Raw genomic sequence first — 26,177 nt, 5'->3', positions numbered from 1 at the left:
TTTTTAAATAACTGAAACTGAATACTTTATCCATGGTGGTGACACTGTCTCATGATATTAGAGAATATAATGCCCATATTTATCAACAGTAAGAACAAAAATAAAAATAAAGATAAAAGCGACAAGCCAAGAAAAATCAACATTAAGTTTGTCCAATCAGCAACTTCACTTCATGGGTTGGCAGTGTTTTGCAAAGCTACCTCTCCACCCACATTTGTTTCCGTGGAAATGGTCCTATTGCTCCTCCGAATGCTTTTCCATCTACTTAGCCGCAGTGTCAAAAATTTCCTGAATTTTTTGGTCAGGAAGCAGTATATGATGGGATCCAGTGTACAATTCAAACCCATCAAACACAGCGTGATCTGATGGGCATCATTCACTGCGCGTCTAAATGCGCAGTCCTCCTTCCGCCATAGCTCAAGGACGGTGAGAGTCCAGGGGCCGTGTACCAGATGATGGGGGACGAAGCAGATGCAGAAAACAGTGATAACTGCGCACACCATGCGGAAAGCTTGTTTCTTCACCTTTTCACTCTTCCTTGGTTGCACTGGCTGTGTCGATAACAGTCTCAGGATGCATAAGTTGCAGCTGATAATTATGAGAAAGGCAATGAAGAAAGCTCCAATCAAGATAAAGTGAATGATAACCACAGGCAAGGATGAATCCTTGTCATATCCTTCAAAGCACTGAGTAACATTACCAACTTTGTTTGTCCCTGTTTGGAGTAGGAAGGGGGTTGCACCGCTAATGATTACAAACCAGATGACTATTGATATAATGATACCTCGCTTTCTGCCATTGTACTTCACTGTTTCTATGGGGTGTGCTACAGCACAGTACCTGTTATAACTGATCACTGCAAGAAACACAATAGAACAGTAGGTATTAATAAAAAATAGACAGCCAGCCAACCTACAGGGGATCTCAGAAAAGATCCAGTCTCCTCTGGTGCTATAGTACACAATCCAAAGAGGGAGAGTCAGGATAAAAAGTAAATCAGCCACAATCAGATTGACCATGAAGATTTTAATCTCAGTCGTGCTTTTTGCAGAGGTCATAAGTTTAAAAACCCATAGCACGTAGCAGTTTCCAAGGAATCCTAGTACGAAGATGAGACTGTAGACAATTGGGAACAGTATGTATCTGAATTCAGCATCGACCTGACAGCTGCTGTTGCTGTTGTAGGAAAGGCCAATGATATTTGAATAGGTGCTGTTATTGTCAAATAGATTCATCACTGAACCATATAGAATCCAAATCTTGCAGAAAACATTGAGTTTATGAAATCTGGAAAAAGAAGAATTCAAATGTTGGTCATTTTCAAGTATTACACAAAATAACAGTTAAGGGATATGTTTTAAAGCAAAGTGTATTTACACTAGTTTCTTTTAGAAAACAACTCTATAAAAGGTGGTTAAAATGCAGATTTTCCCTGAAAAATGTAAACTATAAGCAATTTGTCTGCTTATCTAAATAACCAATAAACAGCTCACACTCATTATCTTAGGAGATCTCTGGCCCTATGTGTTCAGCAGGAAATGAGTGGTGTAAGCTCGAGTTGTGAACATAAATATAAAAGCACAAAATCCGAGACACATGAGGGCTGAATTTTTTTCTGGTGACGGGATACGCCCCTTTAACGGATGAGCTCCCACCTCCAAGAGCTTCCGGCTAATCGGAAGGCCGGCAGCTCTGCAGTACTGGCAGCAACACTGGGAGCAGTGGCCACTGCCAGTCCTACAGGAGGCCTCGCAGTCCTGAGGATGGCAGAGACCCCGGTAGAGGTGAGTGGGGTCGGGGTCACTGGGGCCATTTAGGCAGGGTGGGGGTGCGTCTTCCCAGGGGGCTGCTGGGAGGACCCTCTGGGGGCCCTAGATTGCCCCCAAAGGAGGGACACCCCTACTCCACTAGGTGGCGTGTCTCCCAACAGCAGCGGATCCTGTTGCCTTCAATTAAATTGAGGTGGAGGCGGGAAAAGGCCCTTAAGTGGCCATTAATTAACCACTTAATGGATTCAATTGGCCTGGGGCCGGAAGGCTGTTATCGGCCTTCCCTGCCCTAGACTAAATTGGAAAGCAACAGACACTCCACGAACTGCCTTCCAATGCAATTTTATGGCCCCTCCCCCGCCTCTGTTCCTGTCGCTAGGGGGCCCATATAATTCAGCCCACACAGTCTATCCCCTCCCCATCTCTGTAAACTTCTCCAGCCTTACAAACCCCTGCACCAAACTTTCCATTCTTTTCACTGTGACCTTTTATGTATTTTCCCCTCCCTTCACCCCACCATCAGAAGCTGTGCCTTGAACCACCTATGACCCATACTCTGGAATTCTCTCCCTAAACCTCTGTGATTCTCCTCCTTTGAGATCCCCTTTAAAATCCACCTCTTTGACAAATTTTGTGATCACTCTTCCCGATATCTCCTTCGTTGGCTTTGGGGTAATTTTTTCCTTACACTTCTGTGACATTTTTTCTATGTTAAAGGTGCAATATAAATGAAAATTGTTGTTATTACATGAAGCCAAGCTGTACTAAATGGGTTACATCAGCCTGATGGTAACTGGTGCTCGTGTGTTCATTGTTGTCCAAGAAATAAAGCAGCACAGTGATTTGTGGAGCCAGCTTTAGAATCATTGCTCTCATGAACTTGCCCCAGATATGGGGCCACAATATCAAAATTTGCAGACAGCACAAATGGAGGTATTATGGTTAACTGGGAAGAGGACTGCAAGCCACTTGAAGAGAACCTAGGCCGATTAGCACACTGGATGGATAAGTATCAGATAAGATTTGATTGCAGAGAAATTTGAGGTGATACATCTTGGGAAGAAGAATATGCACAATTTCAAAGAACATTTAAGGGAAAATAGCGGAGGGATTTAGGGGTCCAAATATACAAATTTTTTTAAGTGAGCACGCACGTTGATAAAGCTATAAAAAGAATATGAGATTATAGGTTTTTATTAGGAGGGGTGTAGATTACAGAAGCAAAGAGGTGGGCCGGAATTTTACGCTGGGTGGACGGGAGCCAGACTCCGACGTAAATGTTGGTGCCGATCCCACTCCCGCCCAGCCTGGGGATCCATCCCGTATTTTACGGATCCCCAGGCTTTAATTGGTCCAAGGCGGGACTTCCAAACACTTGAGGGAGGAGGTCCCGCTTCAGTGAGCTGCTTGCCAATCAGCGGGCCGGCAGCTCTTAGTCTCAGGGAGCGATGGTCACTGCTGAGACTGCAGTCCAGCCGACCAAGGAGGACGCAATGGAACCAGGACAAAAGGTAAGTTCGGGTAGCCTCACCAGGGGAATCGGTCATGACTTGGTGAGGCTAGGGTGGTCATTTGTGGGGAGGGGTGGGGGGCGTCCTGGTTCCCGGGATTGGGGTGGGAGGTGGGGGCAGCCCTCAATCGGGAACCCCCCCCCCCCAACCACCCCTCCCCAACCACCCCTCCCCCCCCGGGGTGCGGAAAGGCCAGCAGCTGTAGCTGGGCAGCCTTTCACGTCCCCGGCACACCCACTTGCCACGGGTAAAATACCCATGGAGGTGGGCGAGGGCCCTTAAGTGACCGTTAAGTGGCCACTTAAGGGTCTTGATTGGCATCGGGCGGGTGGGCCGTCTCTCATCCCCCGTCGGACCAACGTAAAGTTGGTCGGAGGCAGAATCGGGGCGGTGAGGCCTCCCAAAGCCTGCCACTCAATTTTACGTCGCCCCCCCATGCCACCATTCGACCGGCCGGGGCAGCGTAAAATTCCGGCCAATATGTCCAGCTTTAAGTACTCCACTTCAGAATGACATCAATGTCACAGAGAAAGTGTGGGAGACTTCCTGAAATTAAACAAGGGATGAGAACTTTAGATCTGGGCAAAAATTAGAGAACCTCAGACCAGTCTGCAGTAGAAATGAAACCTGATAGGCTGTTCAAAATTATCAGGGGTTTAGATAAAGTAAATAGGGGGGAAAGAAACCATTGCCACTGGTCAGTGCTTCAGTAACTGGAAGATATAGGTTTACGGTTCTCACCAGAAGAATAAAGGGACAGGTTGGCAGAACTGTTTTCCTCAGATGATTGTTAGGACATGGAATATCCCGCAGAAATGATGGTGCACGCTGAATCCTTAATAGCTTTTAAAAGGGTATTATAGAAGTGCTTCCATTTTTTAACATTTTTGAGGACTCGTGTTTTAGAATTGTGGAGACGGATTCATTGAAGGACTGAAGTGATTCCATAGATGCTGGACTTTTTTTTTTAAAGGGTCACTGGAAGGATTCTATTTAAAAACAACATTTACTGGATGCCACATGTCTTCAGCTAAATAAAGAACAGGTGCCTTCTGACGATGTGGGGTTGTTTACAAGAGAAGTGACATGCCAAGATTTATGATGCCCAAGACAGGATTTCATTTTTGAATACTATTTTGAGTCAGTGAGTCTTTGTAACCTCTCTGAGAAACCCTGAACTCCAGTGTGTGATAGCTGTAACACCCGATGCCGTATTTCTCCTGAGAAGCTTTCGGAAGACTTCCTCTTGACATCTCCTGAACGAACTGCTTCTGAAAAGATGTACTCGGATGTCAGACTGTATGCCATCTGGAACATAACATATCTTACCCTTTTTCTTCAAGAATTAACAAGTGCTTTGGTCAAAGTCTCTTTATTTTTCGGTGTGTGTGTGTGTGTGTGTGTGTGTGTGTGTGTGTGTGTGTGTGTGTGTGTGTGTGTGTGTGTGTGTGTGTGTGTGTGTGTGTGTGTGTGTGTGTGTGTGTGTGTGTGTGTGTGTGTGTGTGTGTGTGTGTGTTGGGTATTTAGAAGGGAATGTATATATCTACTGTCATATTTCAAACTGTGTCTTAAAAGCTTTGCATTTTTATTGACCAGGTCTTGTTTTATAATAAATTAATACTTTTGTTGTTTATTAAAGAAACCTGGTTGGTGGATTTTATTCTGAAACTAAATAGAGTATATATTTGGCTGCATCAGAAACTGGGTACACATTTAAATATATGTGTGATCTGTGGAGAAGTGGAACTAGAGAAAGACAGTGCTCTCCTCCTGCCTTGATCATAAAAAGGGAAGTGGGTAAAAATTTGAAAAGTTGTGCGATAAGGGAAGGGGAATGGGACAAAGACGACAGAAGATATGTTTCTCTCAACCTACATCACTATAACAGATGATCTGTTCATTATCTGTTTGCTGTTTGCAGAAGCTCAGTGTGTGCAAATTAGCTGCTGTGCTTCCTCTATAACCGCAGTGTCAACAGTTCATTGGGACATTCTGAGTTTGTGAAAGACTCTATGGGCTGACTTTTTGGGCCCGCCACCCCAGCCCCCCAAAAACAGGAATGGAGCTGGAGGGCCCCGAAAATATCAGTGCCAGGCAACCATCCCAGCACTGGCAATAATCACCAGAATCCTATCCTCCTCCCAATTGAGGCCAATCAAACTAGTTAAAAAGCTTGTTAAGAGCTTGCTAAAGGGACAGGGTAGAATATTTTAAGGGGTGCATGCGTTTCAGAAGTTGTCAGTTTCTGAACAGCTGAGGGGAGGCAGGTACACCATGAGGAGGCCAGTCAAGGTTGCCCCAGGGCAACCCGGCTCTATGAGGGTCAGTAGGGCAAAGGGAGACTCAGCACATGGTAAATACATGCCCTTGGCACTGCACAGGTAGCAGGGACAGTGGGCACTCAGCGCTCAGGCATCTGACAGGGTCGTTACCCACCTGGCATCATGGGGGCCAAAGAGCAGGGGGCAAGGCTGCCAATCACAATAGGATGGCCACCTGTCCAAAAGGAAAACTGCAACTGGCATTGGGGTCATGACTGTCAGATCCAGTGACAATGAGGGGCAACACCCTCCACAGAAAAGAGAGAGCCCCGGGTTTCAGGAGGGTACGGGACAGGAAATACGAGGAGCAAGCCAACAGATGCCATACTCTCAACAAGGGATCTACTGTCGAAGATGGAGCTACTTGGAGATGACCGAGAGTCAGGGCCACAGGATACTGCGACCTTCCAGGCACATGGTCACTGAAATCAGTGCCCTTATCACCGAAGACCTCGCACCTCACAGTACTGGTCACTATGCCCAGCCAGTAGCCATCAAAGTCACTATGGCCTTGAACCTCTTTGCTTCTGGCTCCTTTCAAGGATCCGCTGTGGACTTTAATGGCATCTTGAAAATGGCTGCACGACATTGCATCTCGCTGCTCACTGAATCCCCTTTGTCTGATCTGGACAGTATATTCATTTCACAACAGACTCAGCCTCGCAGTGACAGAGGTCAGTGGGTTTCATCTCCATCGCTGGATTCACCCAGGTGCAGAGCATCATCGATTACACCCATGTGGCCATCAAGGCACCCAGTCACTGGCCAGTGGGGTTCATCAACAGGAAGGGCTTCCACGCCCTCAAAGTCCAACTGGTTCGAGAGCACGAGAGCTTCCTCCATGTGTGCACTCACTTTCCTGGCAGCTGCTGTGACTCCTCCATCCTCCGTCAGTCCAGGCTGCCTCAGATCTTCACTCCAACCCCCACAGAATCTGGATAGATCTTAAGGGTCAAGGGATATCACTTGAAGACATGGCTACTCACCCCTCTATGGGAGCCTCAGACTTAGGCACTGAGGTGAAACAACAAATGCCACCTGTTCAGCAGGACAACCGCTGAGCAGGCCATCGGGCTTCTGAAGATGCAATTCCAGTGCCCGAGCCAGTCGGGTGGTGCCGTCCAGTACCCTCCTGCTAGGGTCTCGGTGATTGTGGTGGTCTGCTGCGCTCTCCATAACATGGCCCTACAGAAATGTGTGGAGTTTGAGGATGGTAAGGCCCTGGAAGGAGACAGCTCATCTGGGGAGGAGCAGGAGGTGAAGAGAGGAGGGGGCAGAGGAAGATGATGCTGAACAGAGAGATGCCCCTGCTGTACAACGAGGTGACCTCCTCCTGTCCCCTCTGGGAAAAGGATCTCCCTCCTTGCCCTCACAGCCTCCAACAATAGATCCAGGTTCGCATTGATGAAGCAAGGGTCTGCCGTGACCAGGTGCCAGGCGTCCAGCTCCCCTGTGACATCTCACTTCCCTCTGGTGCAATGGAAGGATTTGGCACAAACCACAGACTTCTCCCTCCAGACAACCAGTAGCCTCAGTGACAGCTGCTGTCATCTGACCCTTCTCTGTCCCTGCCCCTACTGGCTCTAATTGGACAAGAAACCCGTCTCCATAGCAATTAAGGGTATCCCCACACGAAAATCTGAATATTAATCAGTTTCCCCACGGAGGTGGGTTCCTGACCCAATAACAGTCCCATCTCCTGTTTCCCACCCCCTTGTGTGGCACACACACACACAGCCATTCTCCGTTTGGAACAGAGAACTGTTCATCCTTTGTCATCGGAGTTGAAGAATGCCCTGTCAGTCACAAGTCAGGTACAGTCCATTAAACTCAATCCAATGAAGGAAGAGGTGCTGAGGAGGTGGTTAATGATAGATATCTATTAATTATAGTGTTCGATCTTGTGAAGACAGCCATAAGTGTTTGCTTTTTAATAAAGTAGTCCAACCAAGGCAGTTTCACTAATGAAACCACATTAAATCCAGTATTTTCTAATTACGAACATTTTAATTTTGACTTGAAATGTACCTATTTGCTCACAGCTGATTTCACCTGATTATCTGACTCGCATTCAGGAGCGAATGTAAAACCAAAGCATTAGAAACTTAAGCTGCTGTAACATCATTAAAGTCTTAAGCTTCTTTTAAATTAAAATGAAGCTTTATTAGAAGAAGTACATGAGTGAGAAGGAATGTCTAGGTAAGTGTCCCCATCTTAGACTAACTTATTTTGCTCTCTGGGGAAAGTTCACTCTGTACAAACCTAAAAATGTAAACTTCAGCATCCTCAGTGCTCTGTAAGAATTTTGTTCTTACGCCACTGAATCTATCCCCCTCCCTGGCCACTAACTACAACTGAACCAGACTGTTGGCTATCTCAGCATCCTATTTGATCCTGAGCTGAGCTTTCAACCCCGTATCTTCTCCAACAGTAAGACTGCTTACTTCCACCGTCATAATCCACACATGTCCACTCTTGCTTCAGCTCATCTGTAACCAAAACTCCCATCCATCCCTTTGTTACCTCCAAACTAGAATATTCCAATGTTTCCCTTGCCTATCGCCCATCCTCCCCCCTCAGTAAACTTAAGCTCATCCAAACCTCTGCTGCCGTATCCGAACTCACGTCATGTTCTGCTCACCTATCACCCCTGTGCTTGCTGACCCACATTGGCTCCCGGTTAAACAAAGCTTCAATTTTAAAATTCTCACCCTTGTTTTCAAATCCCTACATGTCCTCACCCCTGCTTGCCTTTTTAACCTCCTCCAGCCCAACAACCCTACAAGAACCCTGCACTCCTCCAATTCTGATTTCTACAGCTTCCCCAATTCCTTCCGTCCACCATTAGCACCTGTGCCTTCAGCGGCCTAGGCCTTAAACTCTGGAAATTTCTCCCTAAACCTTTCCGTCCCTCTGCCTCTCTCTCTTCCTTCAAGACTCATTAAAATCTACCTCTTTGACCAAAATTTTGGTCATTTGTCCTAATATCTCCTTATATAGCTCAGTGTCAAAATTTCTCTGGTAATGCTCCATCTTGGGACATTTCACTATGTTAAAGGTGCTATATAAACACAAATTGTTGTTGTTATAGAGAAGTAGCATACAAATTGTGAAAGCAACTTTTTCCTCTTTTCCAGCCACACATTTATTGCAGAGGAATTCATAAATCGCTCACATTGCCATCATCTGAGTGTAAAACAGAAGGCCAGAGAGCCAAAAATGCCTACTGGAGGCTTCTATCAAGGTTCCCACCTACATAGATGCCAGTGTCCATTGAATTTGGTTCATCCCCATGAGAGCACTGACAGTGAAGGTTAAGGACCTTGAAAGCATCCCATCTGTAGTCCTGAAGACCCGGGCACTAGAACCACAACTACTCTCTGACAAGTTACTCCAGTGCAACTACAACACTGATGTAGTGTAAACATGAGCCTTAAAGTGGTTCTTTCAGTCTATAGAAACTCAAATTAAAATTAGTGTTTCAAAATGTACAAATGGCAAATCAAGTAATGTAAAAAAACTATCTCAAGCATATAAATTTATTTTATCTCACCCAGTTCTTCCCTTTCTTCATTTTTCACTCAATGATGCTGACTCACGCTAGGATGCAGTAAAAACTGTCCTTTCGCATCTCACCATATGTTAGTGAATTAGACACACTACAGCCTGCCGGACTGAACATTGAGTTCAATAATTTCAGAGCATGACAGCCCCCCACTTTACTTTCATTTTTAGTCATTTTTAGTTATTTTTTCTTCCTTTTTTTTGCATTCCTTTTTACATTTTTTGCATTTATTTCATTTCATCTTAGTTTGTTCAGTTTGCTTACCCACTGTTTTTTTCAGGTTGTTTTTCTTCAGGTTTGCACTTGCTGATGTTCTATATTCAGTATATTCACACCTAATCTGTACTAATGCTTTGTCTTTCAAAACACCATTAACATATTGTTTGCCTTTGCTCCGTGACCTTTTGGTCAGCTATGTGGCCTGGTCCAATCTGCACCTTCTCCTTTGTTATCTCTTGCCCAACCCCCACCTCACTTGTTTATAATCTGTGACTTTTCTAATATTTGTCAGTTCCGAAGAAGGGTCACTGACCCGAAACGTTAACTCTGCTTCTCTTTCCACAGATGCTGCCAGACCTGCTGAGTGAATCCAGCATTTCTTGTTTTTGTTTCACCATATGTTAGCCTGAATTAGTCTGTAAGTTAATGGGTTTTCCAGCTGAGCCTGATCCAAGCTCCACCCAACATCCAAATATGTACACTTCATAGAATCATAGAATCTTATGGCACAAAAGGAGGCCATTCGTCTACTCGTGTCTGTGCCAGCTCTTTGAAAGAGCTATCCAATTAGTCCCCATTCCTCCTGCTTTATTCCCATAGCCCTGTACATTTTTCCTTTTCAGGTATATATCCCATTTCCTTTTGAAAATTACTATTGAAATCTGCTTCCTTTCAGACTCCAGATGACTGTCTATTGATCAGGACTGGGAATTTGACTGATAATTTTCCCTCCTTAGCCCAAGAGCATTAAGATAATTGGAGTATCCTTACTATAGAGATCAGCTCATCTCCCCTGGTCTCCTTTTTAACGTTCACTGAATTTTTGGCTTTTGCATGCCAATCATCTAACTCAAGATCCCTAATTCCTGCTGCGTTCCCTTAGTAACATTTTCAAATATTTAAACAAAATGCATCTGGGTGATGCACTGGTACGTGAGTTTTCTAATGTTGTTAGGCTTTGACATGCAAGTTCAGCTCTGGGGAGACATGTCCCTTCCTTCCTCAGGATGATGTCTTCTGAAAGCTAGACAAGTGTGCCAGAACATAACATTGAAAGAAAACCACCTAGGATTTAAATGATAATGTTATGATTAAAATAGGAGATCTAGTTCTTGATTAAAGTTTACATCATCGTTAATACTCACAACAGTGAAAGATTTTTCTCCAAATGGTTGTTTTCTTCTCTGTTGAGAAAAGACCTTCACTCAATCCACATATAATTCACTAAAGAAGAGTAGCTTATCACTGCTCTGCCAAGTGATGTCCCTTCAGATACAGCAAATGATTGAAAATACTTACCCTTCCACTTAAACTGCCAGCAATTTAAATGACAAATCAGCCAACTCCTAACCTCAGTGTCTCCGGTGATCCTCAAATATTTCGACCAAAGTACTGGAGGACTCCAATGAAAATTATAAATTTCTGGCACAACGTACCAGTGACAGTGTTTGTTAGTAATCTGTGAGGCAATCTGTAATCCTTTCCTGCAGTTCGTAAGTAGCTTGAGCAATTTATTCATAGCATGACACAATTCATATCTGTGAAGAGGAAGTAACAGCGAAGGATGCTGTGGTCTAAAAGGCCTTTTAATTTAACACTGAAGGACAGACTCAAAGCATTACTATATTAAAAAAGTCTATGTAGTTTTATAAAGCTCACCTTGTAACAGTAAAGCTTCATTTTTAAAGGACCCAAAACTAACACAATAAATGTTTTTCTTTGGAGTATCTGACAGGAATTTGAAATACAAGTAAAAGGCTTGTATCCTCCTCAGAAAGAATGAGGGCAACACCCTTATTGCTCAAATCTAAAAAAACTCCCATAAGTTGTTGAAATTCCTGTTGATGAATGAGCTTTGTACAGATCATCAGGTCATTCTATATGCATGACTAAACAATGCAGGATTGTACATGGTATAAATGTTATGACACAATTGGCTACTGCAGTTAATACATGATATTACAAGATGTAGATGATGTGTGCTAGTATTTAATTATAGATAATATGAGATAGTTTGTGATAAGTCAAGGAATTGTGCATGATGTAGATTATATGGAATAGTATGTGATACATGAGAAAAGAGGTTGTGCATGGTTATAGATTATGTGGGATAATGTGTGTGACGACCAGGTGAGAAAGGTGTCTCAGGGTCTTTTGCTGTCTTCACCTGGTCTTCTTGTAACAGGGTTTTAATTTTAAACACACTGCGTTTTGAGCTCTCCTTGCTCACCACTATCCAATTATAAGGCAAAGAAATGAGCACACCAGGTTTTCTTAGGTTTAAAGAAGAAAAGTGAAATTTATTAAACCTTAAACTTAAACTCTAATACGGTTAACGTCTACAGATATACGATGCGCCCACGCTAGCATGCACACGTGATACACACATGCAAATGGGGACAGAAAAGAGAAGAAAAATAAAATGGAGAGGTTTGATGCAATCTCTAAAGAGGGTTTTTTTTTTACTGTGCTTCAAGCTCACTGTAGGGTCCTTGATTGTAGGTAGTCTTGCTTTTCGTTGGGGGCCAGTATTCTTCTTAAACCTTGTTCACTGTAGGATACTTTTCTCTCTTGGGGTTCATATGTCTTCAACGGCTTCCAAAGCTGGTGAGAGTGAGATGAGAGCAGGCAGGAGAGAGGTATTTTCCAGTCCAGGAGCAAACAGCTTTCTGAGTTTAAATTCCCTGTTGGAAGTTCAAATTCAAAAAAACTCCAACAGTCAGTTAGTCATGTGACTAAACTGGTCTGACTACGTCTGTTTGTGTATTTGGCCATTTTAGAAGTTAACCTGGAATGCTAGCATTTCCACCTTCAACGTCTGGTAATCAAAAGTCCATTGTGAATTAAATTGAAGCAGGAAATAGCCCCTTTGCCTTTTGAAGTACTATCTGTTGATATGCTAATGTCTCTCTCCGGCCAAAGTCTCCAATTGTTTTTTAAAGCAAGTTTTTTCTTCACCGACAACAGTTTAAAATCAATGTTTATGTGTTAAAATTAATTTTCCTCATTCTTGGCAGGTGGGGGGCTTGCCTGACAGTGTGTGATGTAGGGCATAAGAAATTGTGCATAATAATGAATAGTATGGGATCGTGTATGATATAGATAACTAGAGAATGGAATGCTAATGTATGATGTGGAGTGTGGCAGCCATGTCAGGATCATTAAAGTGTGGTAGAGCTACCTTCACAATTCATGTCAGTGGGTCAGAGGAGGGAGGTGTCAAAGCTATATATCGGTGGGCACTCTTGCTCCTGTTCATTAGCCAGGGACTCCTGCCGATAAGTTACTGTTGAGCTATTTTAACACAAGATAGTTATAAATGAAGAAGGCTTTGCGGTCCATCTTAAATTATCTGTCCATCTAGAGAGATCCGAATACAACTATCCCCCCTCCTCAACACCCAACATTGTAGGATCTAATTGTTTCTTAAATGATTACAGGGTTTATACCTTGGTTGCTCTATCTGGAAGCATATTTTACTTAACTCTTTATGTGAAGAATTTCCTGGTATCAATCGTAAAATTACCTTTTTCCAGTTTCAATCCGTAGCCCCTGGTTCTAATGCTGCATTTTAACACAATCGCAAAATTGTTTACATTTAGGAGGTGAAGGACTGTTAAAGTAGCACAGCGAGAAACTGAAGACAAAAACATTAAGCATTGAGCATATTAGATTTATGAAATTCCCATGTCAGGGCAGCAGTAATGTCCAGTGGTTAAATAGCACACTGACAGTCACTGTCATGGCTCGAATGGGAAACAGCTACTGGAACAGCTATTAGCTGCACTGTCAGAGTATCTGTCTTTTGGCTGAGGCATTAATCCGAGGCCCTGTGTGTCCTCTAATGAGGACAAAAAGGATCTCATGGCACAATTTGGAAGAAGGGCAGGGGAGTTCTCCCCAGTGTCCTGGGCTGATATTTCTCTCTCGATCAACATCACAAAAACTGATTATCTGGTCATTAGCACATCACTGTTTGTGGGAGCTTGTTGTGCGCAAATTTGTTGCCGTGTTTCCTACGTTACAACAGTGACTACACTTCAACAGTACTTGATTGGCTGTAAAGCACTTTGGGATGTCCTGAGGTCTTGGAAGGCGCTATTTAAATGCAAGTCTTTTTTTTCACAGCAAAGCCACTAACTATACAACGATACCTAATCATGAGTCAACGACTTCAGGAAATGAAGGAGAATTTTTTTTTAAATTTTGTTCTTGGGATGTGGGCATTGCTGGAATGGCCAGCATTTATTGTGCATCCCTAATAGCACTCGAGAAGGTGGTGGTGAGCTGCCTTCTTGAACTGCTACAATCCATGTGGTGTAGGTACACCCACAGTGCTGTTAGGAAGGGATTTCCAGAATTTTAACCCAGCAACAGTGAAGGAATGACGATATAGTTTCCGGTGCCTAGGTCGATGCCAGATGGTCCGTCCAGTTTCATTCCTTTTAGATTTTTCCCTAGCAGTTTGGTACAACTGTGTGGCTTGCTAGTCCATTTCAGAAGGCATTTAGGAGACACATTGCTGTGGGTCTGGAGTCACATGTAGGCCAGACCAGGTAAGAACAGCAGATTTCCTTCCCTTCAGGACATTAGTGAACCAAATGGGTTTTTACGACAATCGACAGTGGTTTCATTACTGCCACAAGCTTTTCTAATTCCAGATTTATGAATTGAATTTCAATTCCACCAGCTGTCATGGTGGGATTTGAACCTGCGTCCCCAGACCATTAGCCTGGGCCTCTGGACTGCTAGTCCAGTGACATTACCACTATGCCACCGCCTCCCATTATTCCGTTTTAAAGTGAGAAGTATGGGTCTAAGACTAGTGCTTTAAACTTCAATAAAGGCAATTACAAGGGTATGAATGCAGAGCTGGCTAAAGTGAACTGGGAAATTAGGTTAAAGGGTAGGACGGTGGAGATGCAGTGGCAGACATTTAAGGAGATATTTCATAACACTCAGCAAAGATACATTCCAGTGAGAAAGAAAGACTCTAGGAGAAGGACGCACCATCCGTGGCTAACTAAGGAAGTTAAGGATAGTATCAAATTGAAAGACTAAGCATGCAATTCTATGAAGATTAGTGGTAGGTCAGAAGATTGGACCAGAAATTAAAACCAGCAAAGACTGACAAAAAATAAGGAGGGAGAAATTAGAGTATGAGAGAAAGCCAGCTAGAAATATAAAAATGGATAGTAAGAGTTCCTACAAGTATTTAAAAAGGAAAAGAGTAACTCAAGTGAGCATTGGTCCTCTGGAGAGTGAGTCTGGAGAATTAATAATGGGAAGTAAGCAAATGGTGGAAGTGGTAAACAGATATTTTGTGTCTGTCTTCAATGTAGAAAACACAAATAACACCCCAGAAATACTTGCAAATCAAGAGGTGAAAGGGAGGGAGGAACTTAAAACAATTACAATCACCAGGGAAAGGGGACTGAGACAAAATGTCAGACCTAAAGGCTGACAAGTCCCCAGGACGGGATAGTCTGCATCATAGGGTCTTAAAAGAAGTAGCTCCTGAGATAGTAGATGCATTGGTTGTAATTTTCCAAAATTCCCTAAATTCTGGAAAGGTCCCATTGTTTGGAAAATAGCAAATGTAACTCCTCTATTCAAGAAAGGAGGGAGACAGAAAGCAGGAAACAATAGGCCAGTTAGCTTAACATCTGTAATAGGGAAAATGTTATAATTGATTATAAAGGAGGTTATAGCAGGGCACTTGAGAAACTCTTAATGCGATCAGCAGAGTCAATATGTTTTTGTGAAAGGGAAATTGTGTTTTGCTAATTTATTAGAGTTCTTTGAAGAAGTAACAAGAAAGATGGATAAAGGGGAACCTGCAGATGTGATGTACTTGGATTCATAGGATCATAGGGAATACGAGCAGGAGTAGGCCATTCGGCCCATCAAGCCTGCTCAGTCATACAAACAGATCGTGGCTGATCATCTACCTCTGCACCATTTTTCCCCACTATCCCCATATTCCTGATGTCATTAGTATTCAGAAATCTATCGATTTCTGTCTTGAACATGCTAATGATTGAGGTAAAGAAATTCCTGCTCTTCTCAGTCTTAAATGGCCTACCCCTTATTCTGAGACTGTGTCCCCTTGTTCTACACTCAACAGCCAGAGGAAACATCCTATCCACGTCCACTCTGTCACGCCCTGTAAGAATTTTGTAAGTTTCCATGAGATCACCTCTCATTTTTTAAAACTCTAGAGAATACAGGCCCAGTTTCCACAATCTCTGCTCATAAGACAATCTCACCATCCCAGGGATTAGTCTGATGAACCTCCATTGCACTCCCTCTATGGCAAGTATATTCCTTCTTATATAAGGGGACCAAAGCTCACACAATACTCCAGGTGCGGTCTCACCAAGGCTTTATACAATTGAAGCAATACATCTTTACTCCTGTACTCAAATCCTCTTTTAATGAAGGCCAACATACCATTTGCCTTCTAAATTGCTTGCTGCAGCTGCATATTAGCTTTGGGCATCAACACTTCCCAACCTCTCACCATGTAAGAAATACTCTATCTACCAAAGTGAATCATTTCATACTTATTAACATTATATTCCATCTGCCACATTCTTGCCATTCTCTTAGCATGTCCAAATCCCCTTAAAGCCCCCTTGCATCCTCCTCACAACTTACATGCCCTCCTAGTTTTGAGTCATCTGCAAATTTGGAAATATTACAATTGGTTCCCATATCAAAATCATTTATCAAGATTGTAAACAGCTGTGGCCCAAGCACTGATCCTTGTAGTACCCCATGAGTAACAGTCTGCCATCCTGAGAATGACCCATTTATTCCTACTCTCTGCTTTCTGTCTGTTAACCAATTCTCAATCCATTGCAGTATATTATCCCCAATCCCATGTGCTCTAATTTTGTTTACTAACTTCCTGTATGTTTGTTGTAAACCATGTAATCCTTCTTTAAATACTAGCCATTGCCTGTCTACTGTCAAATCTTTTAATGTATTTTCCCAATGTGCCATAGTCAACTTGCCCCTCATACCTTCATAGCTGAGGTTCATACCTGAACCTTTGTTCAGATTTAGGACCCTAGTTGCAGAATAAACTTTCAAGCTTCATGGAGAATTCTATCATATTGTGGTCACTATTTCCTAATGGCTCCTTTACAGCTAGGTTATTAATTAGACCTGTCTCATTGCATAATACTAAATCTAAAATATTCCGATCTCTGGTGGTTCTTCAACAAACTGCTCCAGAAACCCATCTCGTACACACTCCAGGAATTCATCCTCCACAACATTAGTGCTAATTAGGTTTACCCAATCTATATGTAAATTGAATTTGCGCATTATTACTGTATTGCCTATGCTGCATGCAACTCTAATTTCCCGATTTATACCGTGCCCAATATTGCCACTGCAGTTTGATGGCCTATAAACAACTCCCATCAATGTTTGCTGCCCCCTTTCCAATAGGCATTTGATAAGGTGCCACATCATAGGTTACTACACAAAATAAGTGTTCATGGTGTAGGGGATAACATATTAGCATGGATAGAGGATTGGTTAGCGAACAGGAAACAGAGACTTGGGATAAATGGGTCTTTTTCAGGTTGGCAAGCTGTAACTAGTGGAGTGCCAGAGGGATCAGTGCTGGGGCCTCAACTATTTACAATCTATATCAATGACTTGGATGAAGGGTGAATGTATGATTGTTAAATTTGCTGATGACACAAAGATATGTAGGAGAGCAAGCTGTGAAGAGGACATAAAGAGTCCGCAAAGGGATATAGATAGGTTAAGTGAGCGGACAAAAATTTGGCAGATGGAGTATAATGTGGGAAAATGCAAACTTGTCCACTTTGGCAGGAAGAATAGGAAAGCAGTATATTATTTAAATGGAGAGAGACTGCAGAAATCTGCAGTACAGAAGGATCTGGATGTCCTGGTACATGATTCACAAAAAGTTAGTACACAGGTACAGCAAGTGATTAAGAAGACAAATGGAATGTTGTTGTTTATTCCAAGGGGAATGGAATATAAAAGGAGGGAAGTTTTGCGACTATTGTACAGGCCGTTGGAGAGACCACATCTGGAGTACTGTGTAGAGTTTTGGACTCCTTACTTAAGAAAGAAAATAGTTACATTGGAAACAGTTCAGAGAAGGTTCACTCGACTGGCTCCTGGGATGAGGGGTTATCTTATGAGAAAAGGCTGAACAGGTTGGGCCTGTATCCATTGGGGTTTAGAAGAATGAGCAGTAATCTTATTGAAACCTATAAGATCCTGAGGGGACTTGGCAGGGTGGATGCTGAGAAGATGTTTCCCCTTATGGGAGAGACTAGAACTAGGGGACACAGTTTAAAAAATTTAAGATGGAGACGAGGAGAATTTTATTTTTCTCAGAGGGTTGTTAGTCTGTGTAATTCTCTTCCCCAGAGAGTAGTGGAGGCTGGGTCATTGAATATTTTAAAGGCGGAGTTAGATAGATTGATTGACAAGGGAGTCAAAGGTTATAGCAGGTAGACAGGAAAGTACAGTTGAGGCCACAATCAGATCAGCCACGATCTTATCAAATGGCAGAGCAGGCTCGAAGGGACGAATGGCCTATTCCTGCTCCTAATTTGTGTGTTCATATGTTCGTATGTACCCTCCTGTAGCCACAGTATTTATATGGCTGGTCCAAGTTAAGTTTCTAATCAATGATGACCCTCAGGATATTGATGGTGGGGGTTCAGTGATGGTAATGCCGTTGAATGACAAGGGGAGATGGTTAGATTCTCTCTTGCTGGACACGGTCACTGCCTGGCACATGTATGGCGCAAATGTTATCTGGGCAATTTTCCACATTGTCGGGTAGATCCCAGTGTTGTAGCTCTACTGTCAAAGATTGGCTAAGTGTGTGGTTAGTTCTCGAGCACAAGTTTTCAGTACTACTGCTGGGATGTTGTCGAGGCCCATAGCCTTTGCTGTATCTAGTGCCTTCAGACATTCCTTGTTATCACACGGAGTGAATTGAATTTGCTGAAGACTGGCATCTGTGATGGTAGGGACCTAGGAGGAGGCTAAGATGGATCATCCACTTGGCACTTCTGGATGAAGATGGTTGCAAATGCTGGGCTCCTCCATCATTCAGGATGGGGATGTTTTTGGAGCCTCCTGCTCTGGTTAGTTGTTCAATTGTCCACCACCATTCATGACTGAATGTGGCTGGATTGCAGAGCTTTGATCTGATCTGTTGGTTGTGGGATCACTTAGCTCTGTCTAGCACATGCTGCTTCTGTTGATTAGCATGCATGTAATCCTCTGTTGTAGCCTTCACCAGGTTGACATTTTAGACATGCCTGGTGCTGCTCCAGCCATGCTCTTCTACAATCCCCATTGAACCAGGGTTGGCAATGTTGGTCCCCTGGATTGATGGTAATGGTAGAGTGAGGAATATGCCAGGCCATATGGTTACAGTTTGTCGTTGAGTACAGTTCTGCTGCTGTTGATGGCCCACAACACCTCATGGAGTTCTAGTTTCGAGCTGCTAGGTCTGTTCTGAATCTATCCCCTTTACATGGTGATAATGCCACACAACACAATGGGGGGTGTCCTCAATGTGAAGGCAGGACCTTATCTTCACAAGCACTGTGTGGTAGTCACTCCTACCTATACTGTCATGGACAGATGCACCTGCAGCAGGTAAGTTGGTGAGGATAAGTAGGTTTTTCCCTCCTGTTGTTTCTCTTACCATCTGCCGCCGGCCCAGTCGTACAGATATGTCCTTCAGGACTCAGCCAGCTCAGTCAGTAGTGGTGCTATCGAGCCACTCTTGGTGATGGGCCCAGAGTACATTCTGTGCTCTTGCTACCCTCAGTGCTTCTTCCAAGTGGTGTTCAGCATGGAGGAGTACTGATTCACCAGCTGAGGTGGGGCAGTAGGTGGTAATTAGCAGGAGGTTTACTTGCCCATGTTTGGCCTGATGCCATGAGACCTCATAGGGTCCAGAGTCAATGTTGATGACTCCCAGGGCCACTCCCTTCCAACTGTGTACCAACCACTGTGCTGCCACCTCTGACAGGTCTGCCCTGTTGGTGGTACAGAACAGACCCAGGGATGGTGATGGAGGAGTCTGGGACAGTGGCTCTAAGGTTTAATTTGCTGAGTATGACTATGTCAGGCTGTTGCTTGACTAGGCAGAGGGACAGCTCTCCCAGTTTTGGCAAAGTCCCCAGATGTTAGTGAGCACGATTTTGCAGGTGCAACTGGGCAGTGTGTGCATTTGTCGTTTCCTGTGTCTAGATCGTTGCTGGTTGGTCTGTCTGTTTTTATTCTTATTTGACTGTTCTGTAGACGTCTGATACAATTCATGGCTTGTTAGGCCATTTCAGACAGCAGTTAAGAGTCAACCACATTGCTGTGGGATTTGAGTCACATACAGGCCAGACCAGGTAAGAATGGCAGATTTCCTCCCCTGAAGGGCATTAGTGAACCAGATGGGTTTTTACAACAACCCGGTAGTTTCATGAACATTGCTAATGAGACTAGCATTTTATTCCAGAATTATTAATTAATTGAATTTAAATTCCCCCAACTGCTATGGTGGGATTTGAACCAATGTCTCCAGAACATTAGTTCAGACCCCTGGATTACTAGTCCAGTAACATTACCACTCAGTTACCATTCCTCTAATTAGGGATTAGAAAAGAGGAAAAGATGTAAGTAATGCGGAATTTATAACTCTTCCACTAGAAACTTGCAGAAGTAGCTCAACATCCATCCCCAAAACCATCACGTAACAATCAGCTGCCAGAAGTCAAAGCGCCCACAACTAGTGATACAGTGTGTGACAATCCCTCACAACAGCTTAAAGTTGTTATAGGGAGAGGGTCATCTGTAAAGTGAAGCGTAGCAAAGTCAGATTACTTGTTGAAACTGCTGAGAAATAGCACTAAGCTTCTTTGCAAATTCAGGTGGTTTTTGTTGAATATTGACCACAGATGGAAAGACATCTGTCTGATATATCTGCTTATCATAAATTATCTTGCAACAGCACATTTTGTTTTGTAACAGCTCCCAGCTGTGGCGTCATTGAGATTGCTGAATAGATCATGTTAAGGCATGTAAAAATCTCTCTCCATTTTAATTACCCGTCTCCATGCTGTCCGCAAGCGTGATTCTGAGATTCCGGTTGCTTGTCATTTTAATTCTCCATCCCACTCCAACTCTGACCTCTCTGTCTTCGCCCCCTACAGTGTTTCAATGAAACTCAATGGAAACTCAAGAAACAACTCCTCATCTTTCAATAAGTCACTTTACAGCCTTCCAGCCTAAACATGGAGTTCAACAATTCCAGATCCTAACCACTGCTTCCATTTTTTGCAGACAGCCTGCTGTCAATTTAATTTCTCCTACCCATCACCCTATCACAGACATTCCATTTTGTTCTTCCCTCCCCTCCCCTCTCTCAGGACATGCTTAAAACCCAATTATATCTGTAACATATTCCAGTTCTGATGAAAGGTCAGTGACCTGAAATGTTAACTCTGTTTCTCTCTCCACAGATGCTGCCAGACCTACTGAGTATTTCCAGCCCTTTTTGTTTTTATTACAATTGTTCATTCTTCGTTGCTGAGTTGATATATGAACACAGGGGCTGCAGCAGTTCAAGGACAACCAACTCAGGACAAGGGATGGGCAATAAATCCAGCATTGCCCAGAAACCGAAAATAAAAGAAAAACCACAATGATGATGCTGAACTGGTGAACCAAACCATTAGGAAATACAGAGCAAGGAAGCCTCATCCTCATTAACAGACTTCACAAGGTCTAGTGAGGCTTGCGTACCCTAGCATTACACGCCAATTGAAATAAAAATCAAGAGAGATGTAACATGGGCTGCCAAATCGCTAACTTACACTAGCGCCCAAAGTCAAGAGTAAAAAGGGGTCATTTGAACTCTGCGTGATATTGTAACCTGTGTGATATCGAATCAGCTGCCCATTAAACACCGTCCTCAAGTTTCATTCCATTGTAGGCAGCAGTAAGGAAGAACGGGTGACAGATACACCATCCTCTGTTTTATACTCTTGTCAAAGTTAAAATAATCCCCAACGAGTTTTCAACTAATTTTGAAGTACTTATTTGCTAAGCGTTATCAAATGCAAAACCAAGAGCACTTTGTGTATTAATAAGCACTTGTCTGGATTTTAGCCGTTGCTTGCAATCCCACATGTAATCAATTGATCATCAAGTGACTCATAGTTTCTATTGCCACAGCAGCTGCAGAAAAATGACAATGAGCACCTCCTTTCAGGAGAGCAATGAGTCACTCGTTCTATTTATGTCTGTGTTCCCAATATCTTGATTCATGTCACTGTTGTGTTTGTATTAAACCCTTTCCTGTAGCGTATGGAAACTACAGGAATAGGATGTTCTCAAAATCCAGAGGCCATGTTAGTAATCTCAACAAGTTTGCGTATTTCACAGCGTGAGGTTTATCAAAATGGTTTCAGTATTTTATCTCAGTCTTTAAATCGTCCTGTGGAGATAGCAAAAGCTACCTTTCACTTAGCACTTTGCAAGGCTGTATATTAACCAAGCAGTGCACCACATTTAAGGTTTTGCATCTTGTTTTGTTTGCTATAAATCTGAACAGAGGAACAGGCTTGTTCTGTCTCAGTGTAATTTCCAGTTACATTTCTTGCTTTTAGTATGAAAAGGAAGAATCACTGGCTGCATTGCAAGGTTGTTATAGTGTCCATTATGAGCTCAGGATCTCCTCTCAGCCAGAGGTACTGGCAGCATTGCAATTAGGATCATAATTGGAAGCTGGGTGATAACACCCTTGGTGCATTACCAGCAGATTGAAATCAAGCCTGATATTTTGCATTTCAACTGCAGAAGGTATCTCCGCACTACAAACTTACAAATGTCATCAGTTCTCTACACTGGCTGCCAGTTAATGAGACAAAAATCATCAGCACCACATGAATCTGTTAAAAGACTTCTCTAAAGCATTTTTCTCCATGCTGTGCTCTATATACATTCCTTTTTCTCTCGTTCCTCAAGCCCTGAACTGGTAAAGGCCTCTTGGCCACAACTTTGGGCAGGTAATTGTGCTGGAGATGGGGCTCCCAGCACCAGGCCAAAAAGATGGGGAAAGCCCACCTCGGCTTTCTCCCCTGCAACGCCCTGACCAGAGCAATTCTCCAGTCTTTCTGAATCAAAGTTTCAGGAGCCGGGGTCCTTGTCCCAGGCCCCGCGCTGGAACCCCAGACCCAAGGTGAGTGAGGCAGGGTCACGGGGGCCAGTCCAGAAGGCCCCAGCGAGCAGTACTTAGGCAGGCAAGCAGCTGTCCTTGTTCAACATTTAAAGGCTTTCCAGCCTGTCAGTTTCACGGCCCAATCACAGTGCTCTCACGAGTTTCAGAGAGCTCAGGAAACCCGTGCCAGTTAAAGCCAGAATGCAGGGTTAATGTTTCATTCAATTGCCTTTTGACATATTTAAATATTAAATCCCCATCCCCAAGGGGATTTCCCGCATGTTTCCAAACGCACACAGGTTAAATGCTGAAGTGAGCAGGGTAATGTCATGTTTCTAACACGCAGGTATTTTTCAATGTTTTAACCCCTCGCACTGACTAACCCCTGCCTGACCACCCACTTTCAGGTTAAAATCCCCCCTCATTGAGTCTGGGGATAACATATGAGGGTTTCAGTGGCAGATAGGCTCCTGTGCGAAATATTTGGGGCGTGGGGGGAGGCATTGTTATTGAGGTGAAAGTCTTTGTGATGGAGAGGATAAGAGGCTGGCAGCTCAGCAAACAGTTCGCCAAGGTTTTGAACAGTGGACGTGGTGATGGGTTGAGTCAGTGGCATTGATATATATATAGTTTGTGTCAGAGCTGAAGATGTGGCTTCTCTCTTCCTAATGCATAGCCGAAGGAAATTGTGGCTCATCCAACACTGGATGTTGGATAAGCAGTCTGGGACCACTCAGGCAGTGCGATTGGCTCCGTTTGTAAATGACTGATAATTACTCTTTAAATTGGATGATCAGTGGCAATGAAGCCCATCCTATTGAACCCACTGGAGAGACAGATGTACCTCAGGAGTTAGTAGGGCAGGTGAAGCCCAAGAGCCAGCAAAGCAGTGGAGCCCAAGAACAGAGCAAATAACTTTACGTTTAAAAAATGGTTACCTTTTGGTTGTGGTCGAGACACCTGGGATTGTCCTGTAGCAGAGCAGGGGCTACAGCAGGGGTTTCGGATGGTCCAGCAGAGCAGTATGATTCCTGATCTGGAGAGAAACAAAGGAGGTAAGGAAAGTTTTCCAACAGACTTCGATTTTTCTTTGCAGTTCACAGAGCAATGACAAGATAAAGTCTTGACAGTGGAAAGCACCTTTAAAGTATCAGTTTCCAGGTAACCCTATTTGAATATCATATCATCACAAGCCTGCCTACACGTGTGCTTGTATGTGGGTTTCTGCGTGTTCAGTTTTGGTTCGCGTGCTGAATTATTTTTAAATTTCATTACTCATGCCAATTTCTGCTCTCTCCTGCCACCTGCATAAAAATATTGTTACTGTGACATTGAGAACATACACAGAGAAAACCTCATTTGCCACAATGTAGACTTTATTCAGTCTAACATCTGACCTTATATATTTTGTTCTGTTGTGTCAGAGATAAAATGGAACAGCACAAAGTTGGCAGAAGTTGCTATATAGTGCACTGACCTATGTGGTATTATCTTGGAATAACAGTGTTCCTTCCTGATTTCTTTCCTCTTCCTCTCCTGAAGATGCTGAACTACGCTTTTATGTGACAAATGGTTAAGATTTGGAATGCGCTGCCTGATAGGCTGTTGGGAGCAGATTCAATAGTAGCCTTCAAAAGGGAATTGGATAAATACTTGAAGAAAAGGTTGAGGGGCAATGCAAATAATTGTATTGCTCTTCTAAAGAGCTGGCGCAGACTCGATGGGCAGAATGGCCTCCTTCTATGGTGTACTATTATATGCTTCTATGATATACTGAAGTACAGTCCCCCAGATGTTAGAAACTCTCCAGTCTGTCAACTACCTGGCTATTTCCAAAACTGTAAAGTGAATGTCAACAGGCTATTTGGCCATGGGAATAATGTAGGGTCATTTCAACCAAAGATGACTTTGATGTTATTCAATGGACACATTCAAACATATTTCTAAAGCAGTCCTTGGGCTTACTACAGTTATATAGGGCCTTGGTGAGACCAAACGTGGAATACAATGTACAGTTTTATTCTCCTTACCTAAGGAAGGAAATACTTGCCATGGAGGGAGTGCAAGGAAGGTTCACTAGACTGATTCCTGGGAAGAGGGTCTTGTCCTCTGTGGAGAAATTGAGTAGAGTAGGCTCATAGAATTTAGAGGAATATGAGGTGATCTAATTGAAACATATAGAGTTCTTAAGGTTTTGACAAGATAGATGTTGGGATGATGTTTCCCCAAGTTGGGGAAGTCTAGAACTAGTGGTCAGAATCTCAGAATAAAGGGTTGGCCATTTAGGACTGAGATGAGGAGAGATTTCTGCATTCAAAGGATTGTGAATCTTTGGTATTCTCTACCCCTCAGTCGTCAAGTAATTTTAAAACAGAGATCGATAGATTTTTAGATACTAAGGAAATTAAGGGATATGGGGATAGGGCAGGAGGGTGGAGTTGAGGTACAAGATAAACCATTATCTTATGGAATGACGGAACAGTTTCGAAGGGTCAAGTGGCTCAGAGGCAAGAGTCTACCAGCTGAGCCGTGGATGACACACATGCAATTGTAGGGGAAGTGGGGGTTTGTGGTGTAACCCTTTATCAGAACATAGTTCTGTTCACAAGTTTGAAAGTGTGCACAAACTACTAAGAATATGCAACGCGACTATGCTAGCATGCATACGCAATAATGCACATGCAAATAGAGACAGAGGAGGAGAACGAATTAAAGGGGGGGGGGGAAGGTTTTAAGTAGTAGATGGAAATTCACTTACTGGTTTTGAGTTGCAATTTACCCCAGCGTGTTTCCAGCAGTTCTGATGAAGGGTCGCAGACCCGAAACGTTAACCCCAGCCTATCAAATCTGTTCTTATGCTAAAATTCTTCATTCCTCGCAAGATTCTGTGACGGAAAACACATCTGCCAAAATGAGACATATTAACTTTGTCATATGGAACATTATTATTTGAACATTTACTGGACATTGCAATAACTTGTTTTAAAAAGACCACAGAACAGTGGCTGAAAACATGGTTGCATATTTGCATTCTAAAAGACAGTGGCATGGAGAGACAATGGCAGTACTCCCGGATTCAATTAGCCGAATGGGTTTTGTCAATAGTGATGATCAAAAGATATTGAGTGTGCAAGAGACAGCATTCCACCCACCTCCCCGCCCCCCTCCCCCCATCAACTGAGAGTGTCTGGTAAGCTGTGAGGAATCCACAAACCTCGCAGGTGAGGCTGTCTCAAGCAAAAAGATAGTCACATAACTAACCTGCTGGCCAACCTGCAGTTAACTGAATTGTGCTCACAGAACAGTTTTTGGGAAGAGACTGCAATTGAACTTCAAGAAGAGAGCATCTCTCTCTCTCTCTGTCTCTCTCTTTTTCACGCAAAGTTCCAACCAACATCATTGACAATTAGGAGATATAATCTTTTATCAGTTCTTTTATCTGACTTACTCAGCAGAATCTTTTTTTGGTTTCTTGCTTTTCTACTGAACAGTTTGTGCGTCATTCAACCCATTAATTTCCTGTCTCTAAGTAGAAAATTTGTTGTTTCTTTCTCCCCC

The 26,177-nt window shown here is 43.3% G+C and overlaps 1 protein-coding gene across 4 annotated transcripts; it reads right to left on the bottom strand.

Moving 5' to 3' along the window:
* ptafr (platelet-activating factor receptor) lies at positions 1-25,974 on the bottom strand. 4 transcript variants are annotated; one of them, XM_068011679.1, is made up of 4 exons: positions 25,881-25,974; positions 25,378-25,504; positions 23,558-23,655; positions 1-1,287 (listed from the first exon to the last, which is right to left on the bottom strand). In XM_068011679.1, the coding sequence occupies exon 4, from the start codon at positions 1,233-1,235 to the stop codon at positions 171-173; it is 1,065 nt and encodes a 354-aa protein (XP_067867780.1). In that variant the 5' UTR covers positions 1,236-1,287; positions 23,558-23,655; positions 25,378-25,504; positions 25,881-25,974; the 3' UTR covers positions 1-170. The 4 variants fall into 4 exon arrangements, with proteins under 4 accessions (XP_067867780.1, XP_067867779.1, XP_067867778.1 ...); XM_068011678.1 differs by having other exon boundaries at positions 25,378-25,522; positions 25,881-25,972; XM_068011677.1 differs by lacking the exons at positions 23,558-23,655; positions 25,378-25,504; positions 25,881-25,974 and adding an exon at positions 10,685-10,876.
* Positions 25,975-26,177: the final 203 nt, after the last annotated feature.

This window comes from Heterodontus francisci, chromosome 31, assembly GCF_036365525.1.
Source record: "Heterodontus francisci isolate sHetFra1 chromosome 31, sHetFra1.hap1, whole genome shotgun sequence".
Classification (NCBI taxonomy): Eukaryota; Metazoa; Chordata; class Chondrichthyes; order Heterodontiformes; family Heterodontidae; genus Heterodontus; species Heterodontus francisci.
Note: the sequence above shows the minus strand (reverse complement) of the source record. Positions and strands in the feature narration are given on the sequence as shown.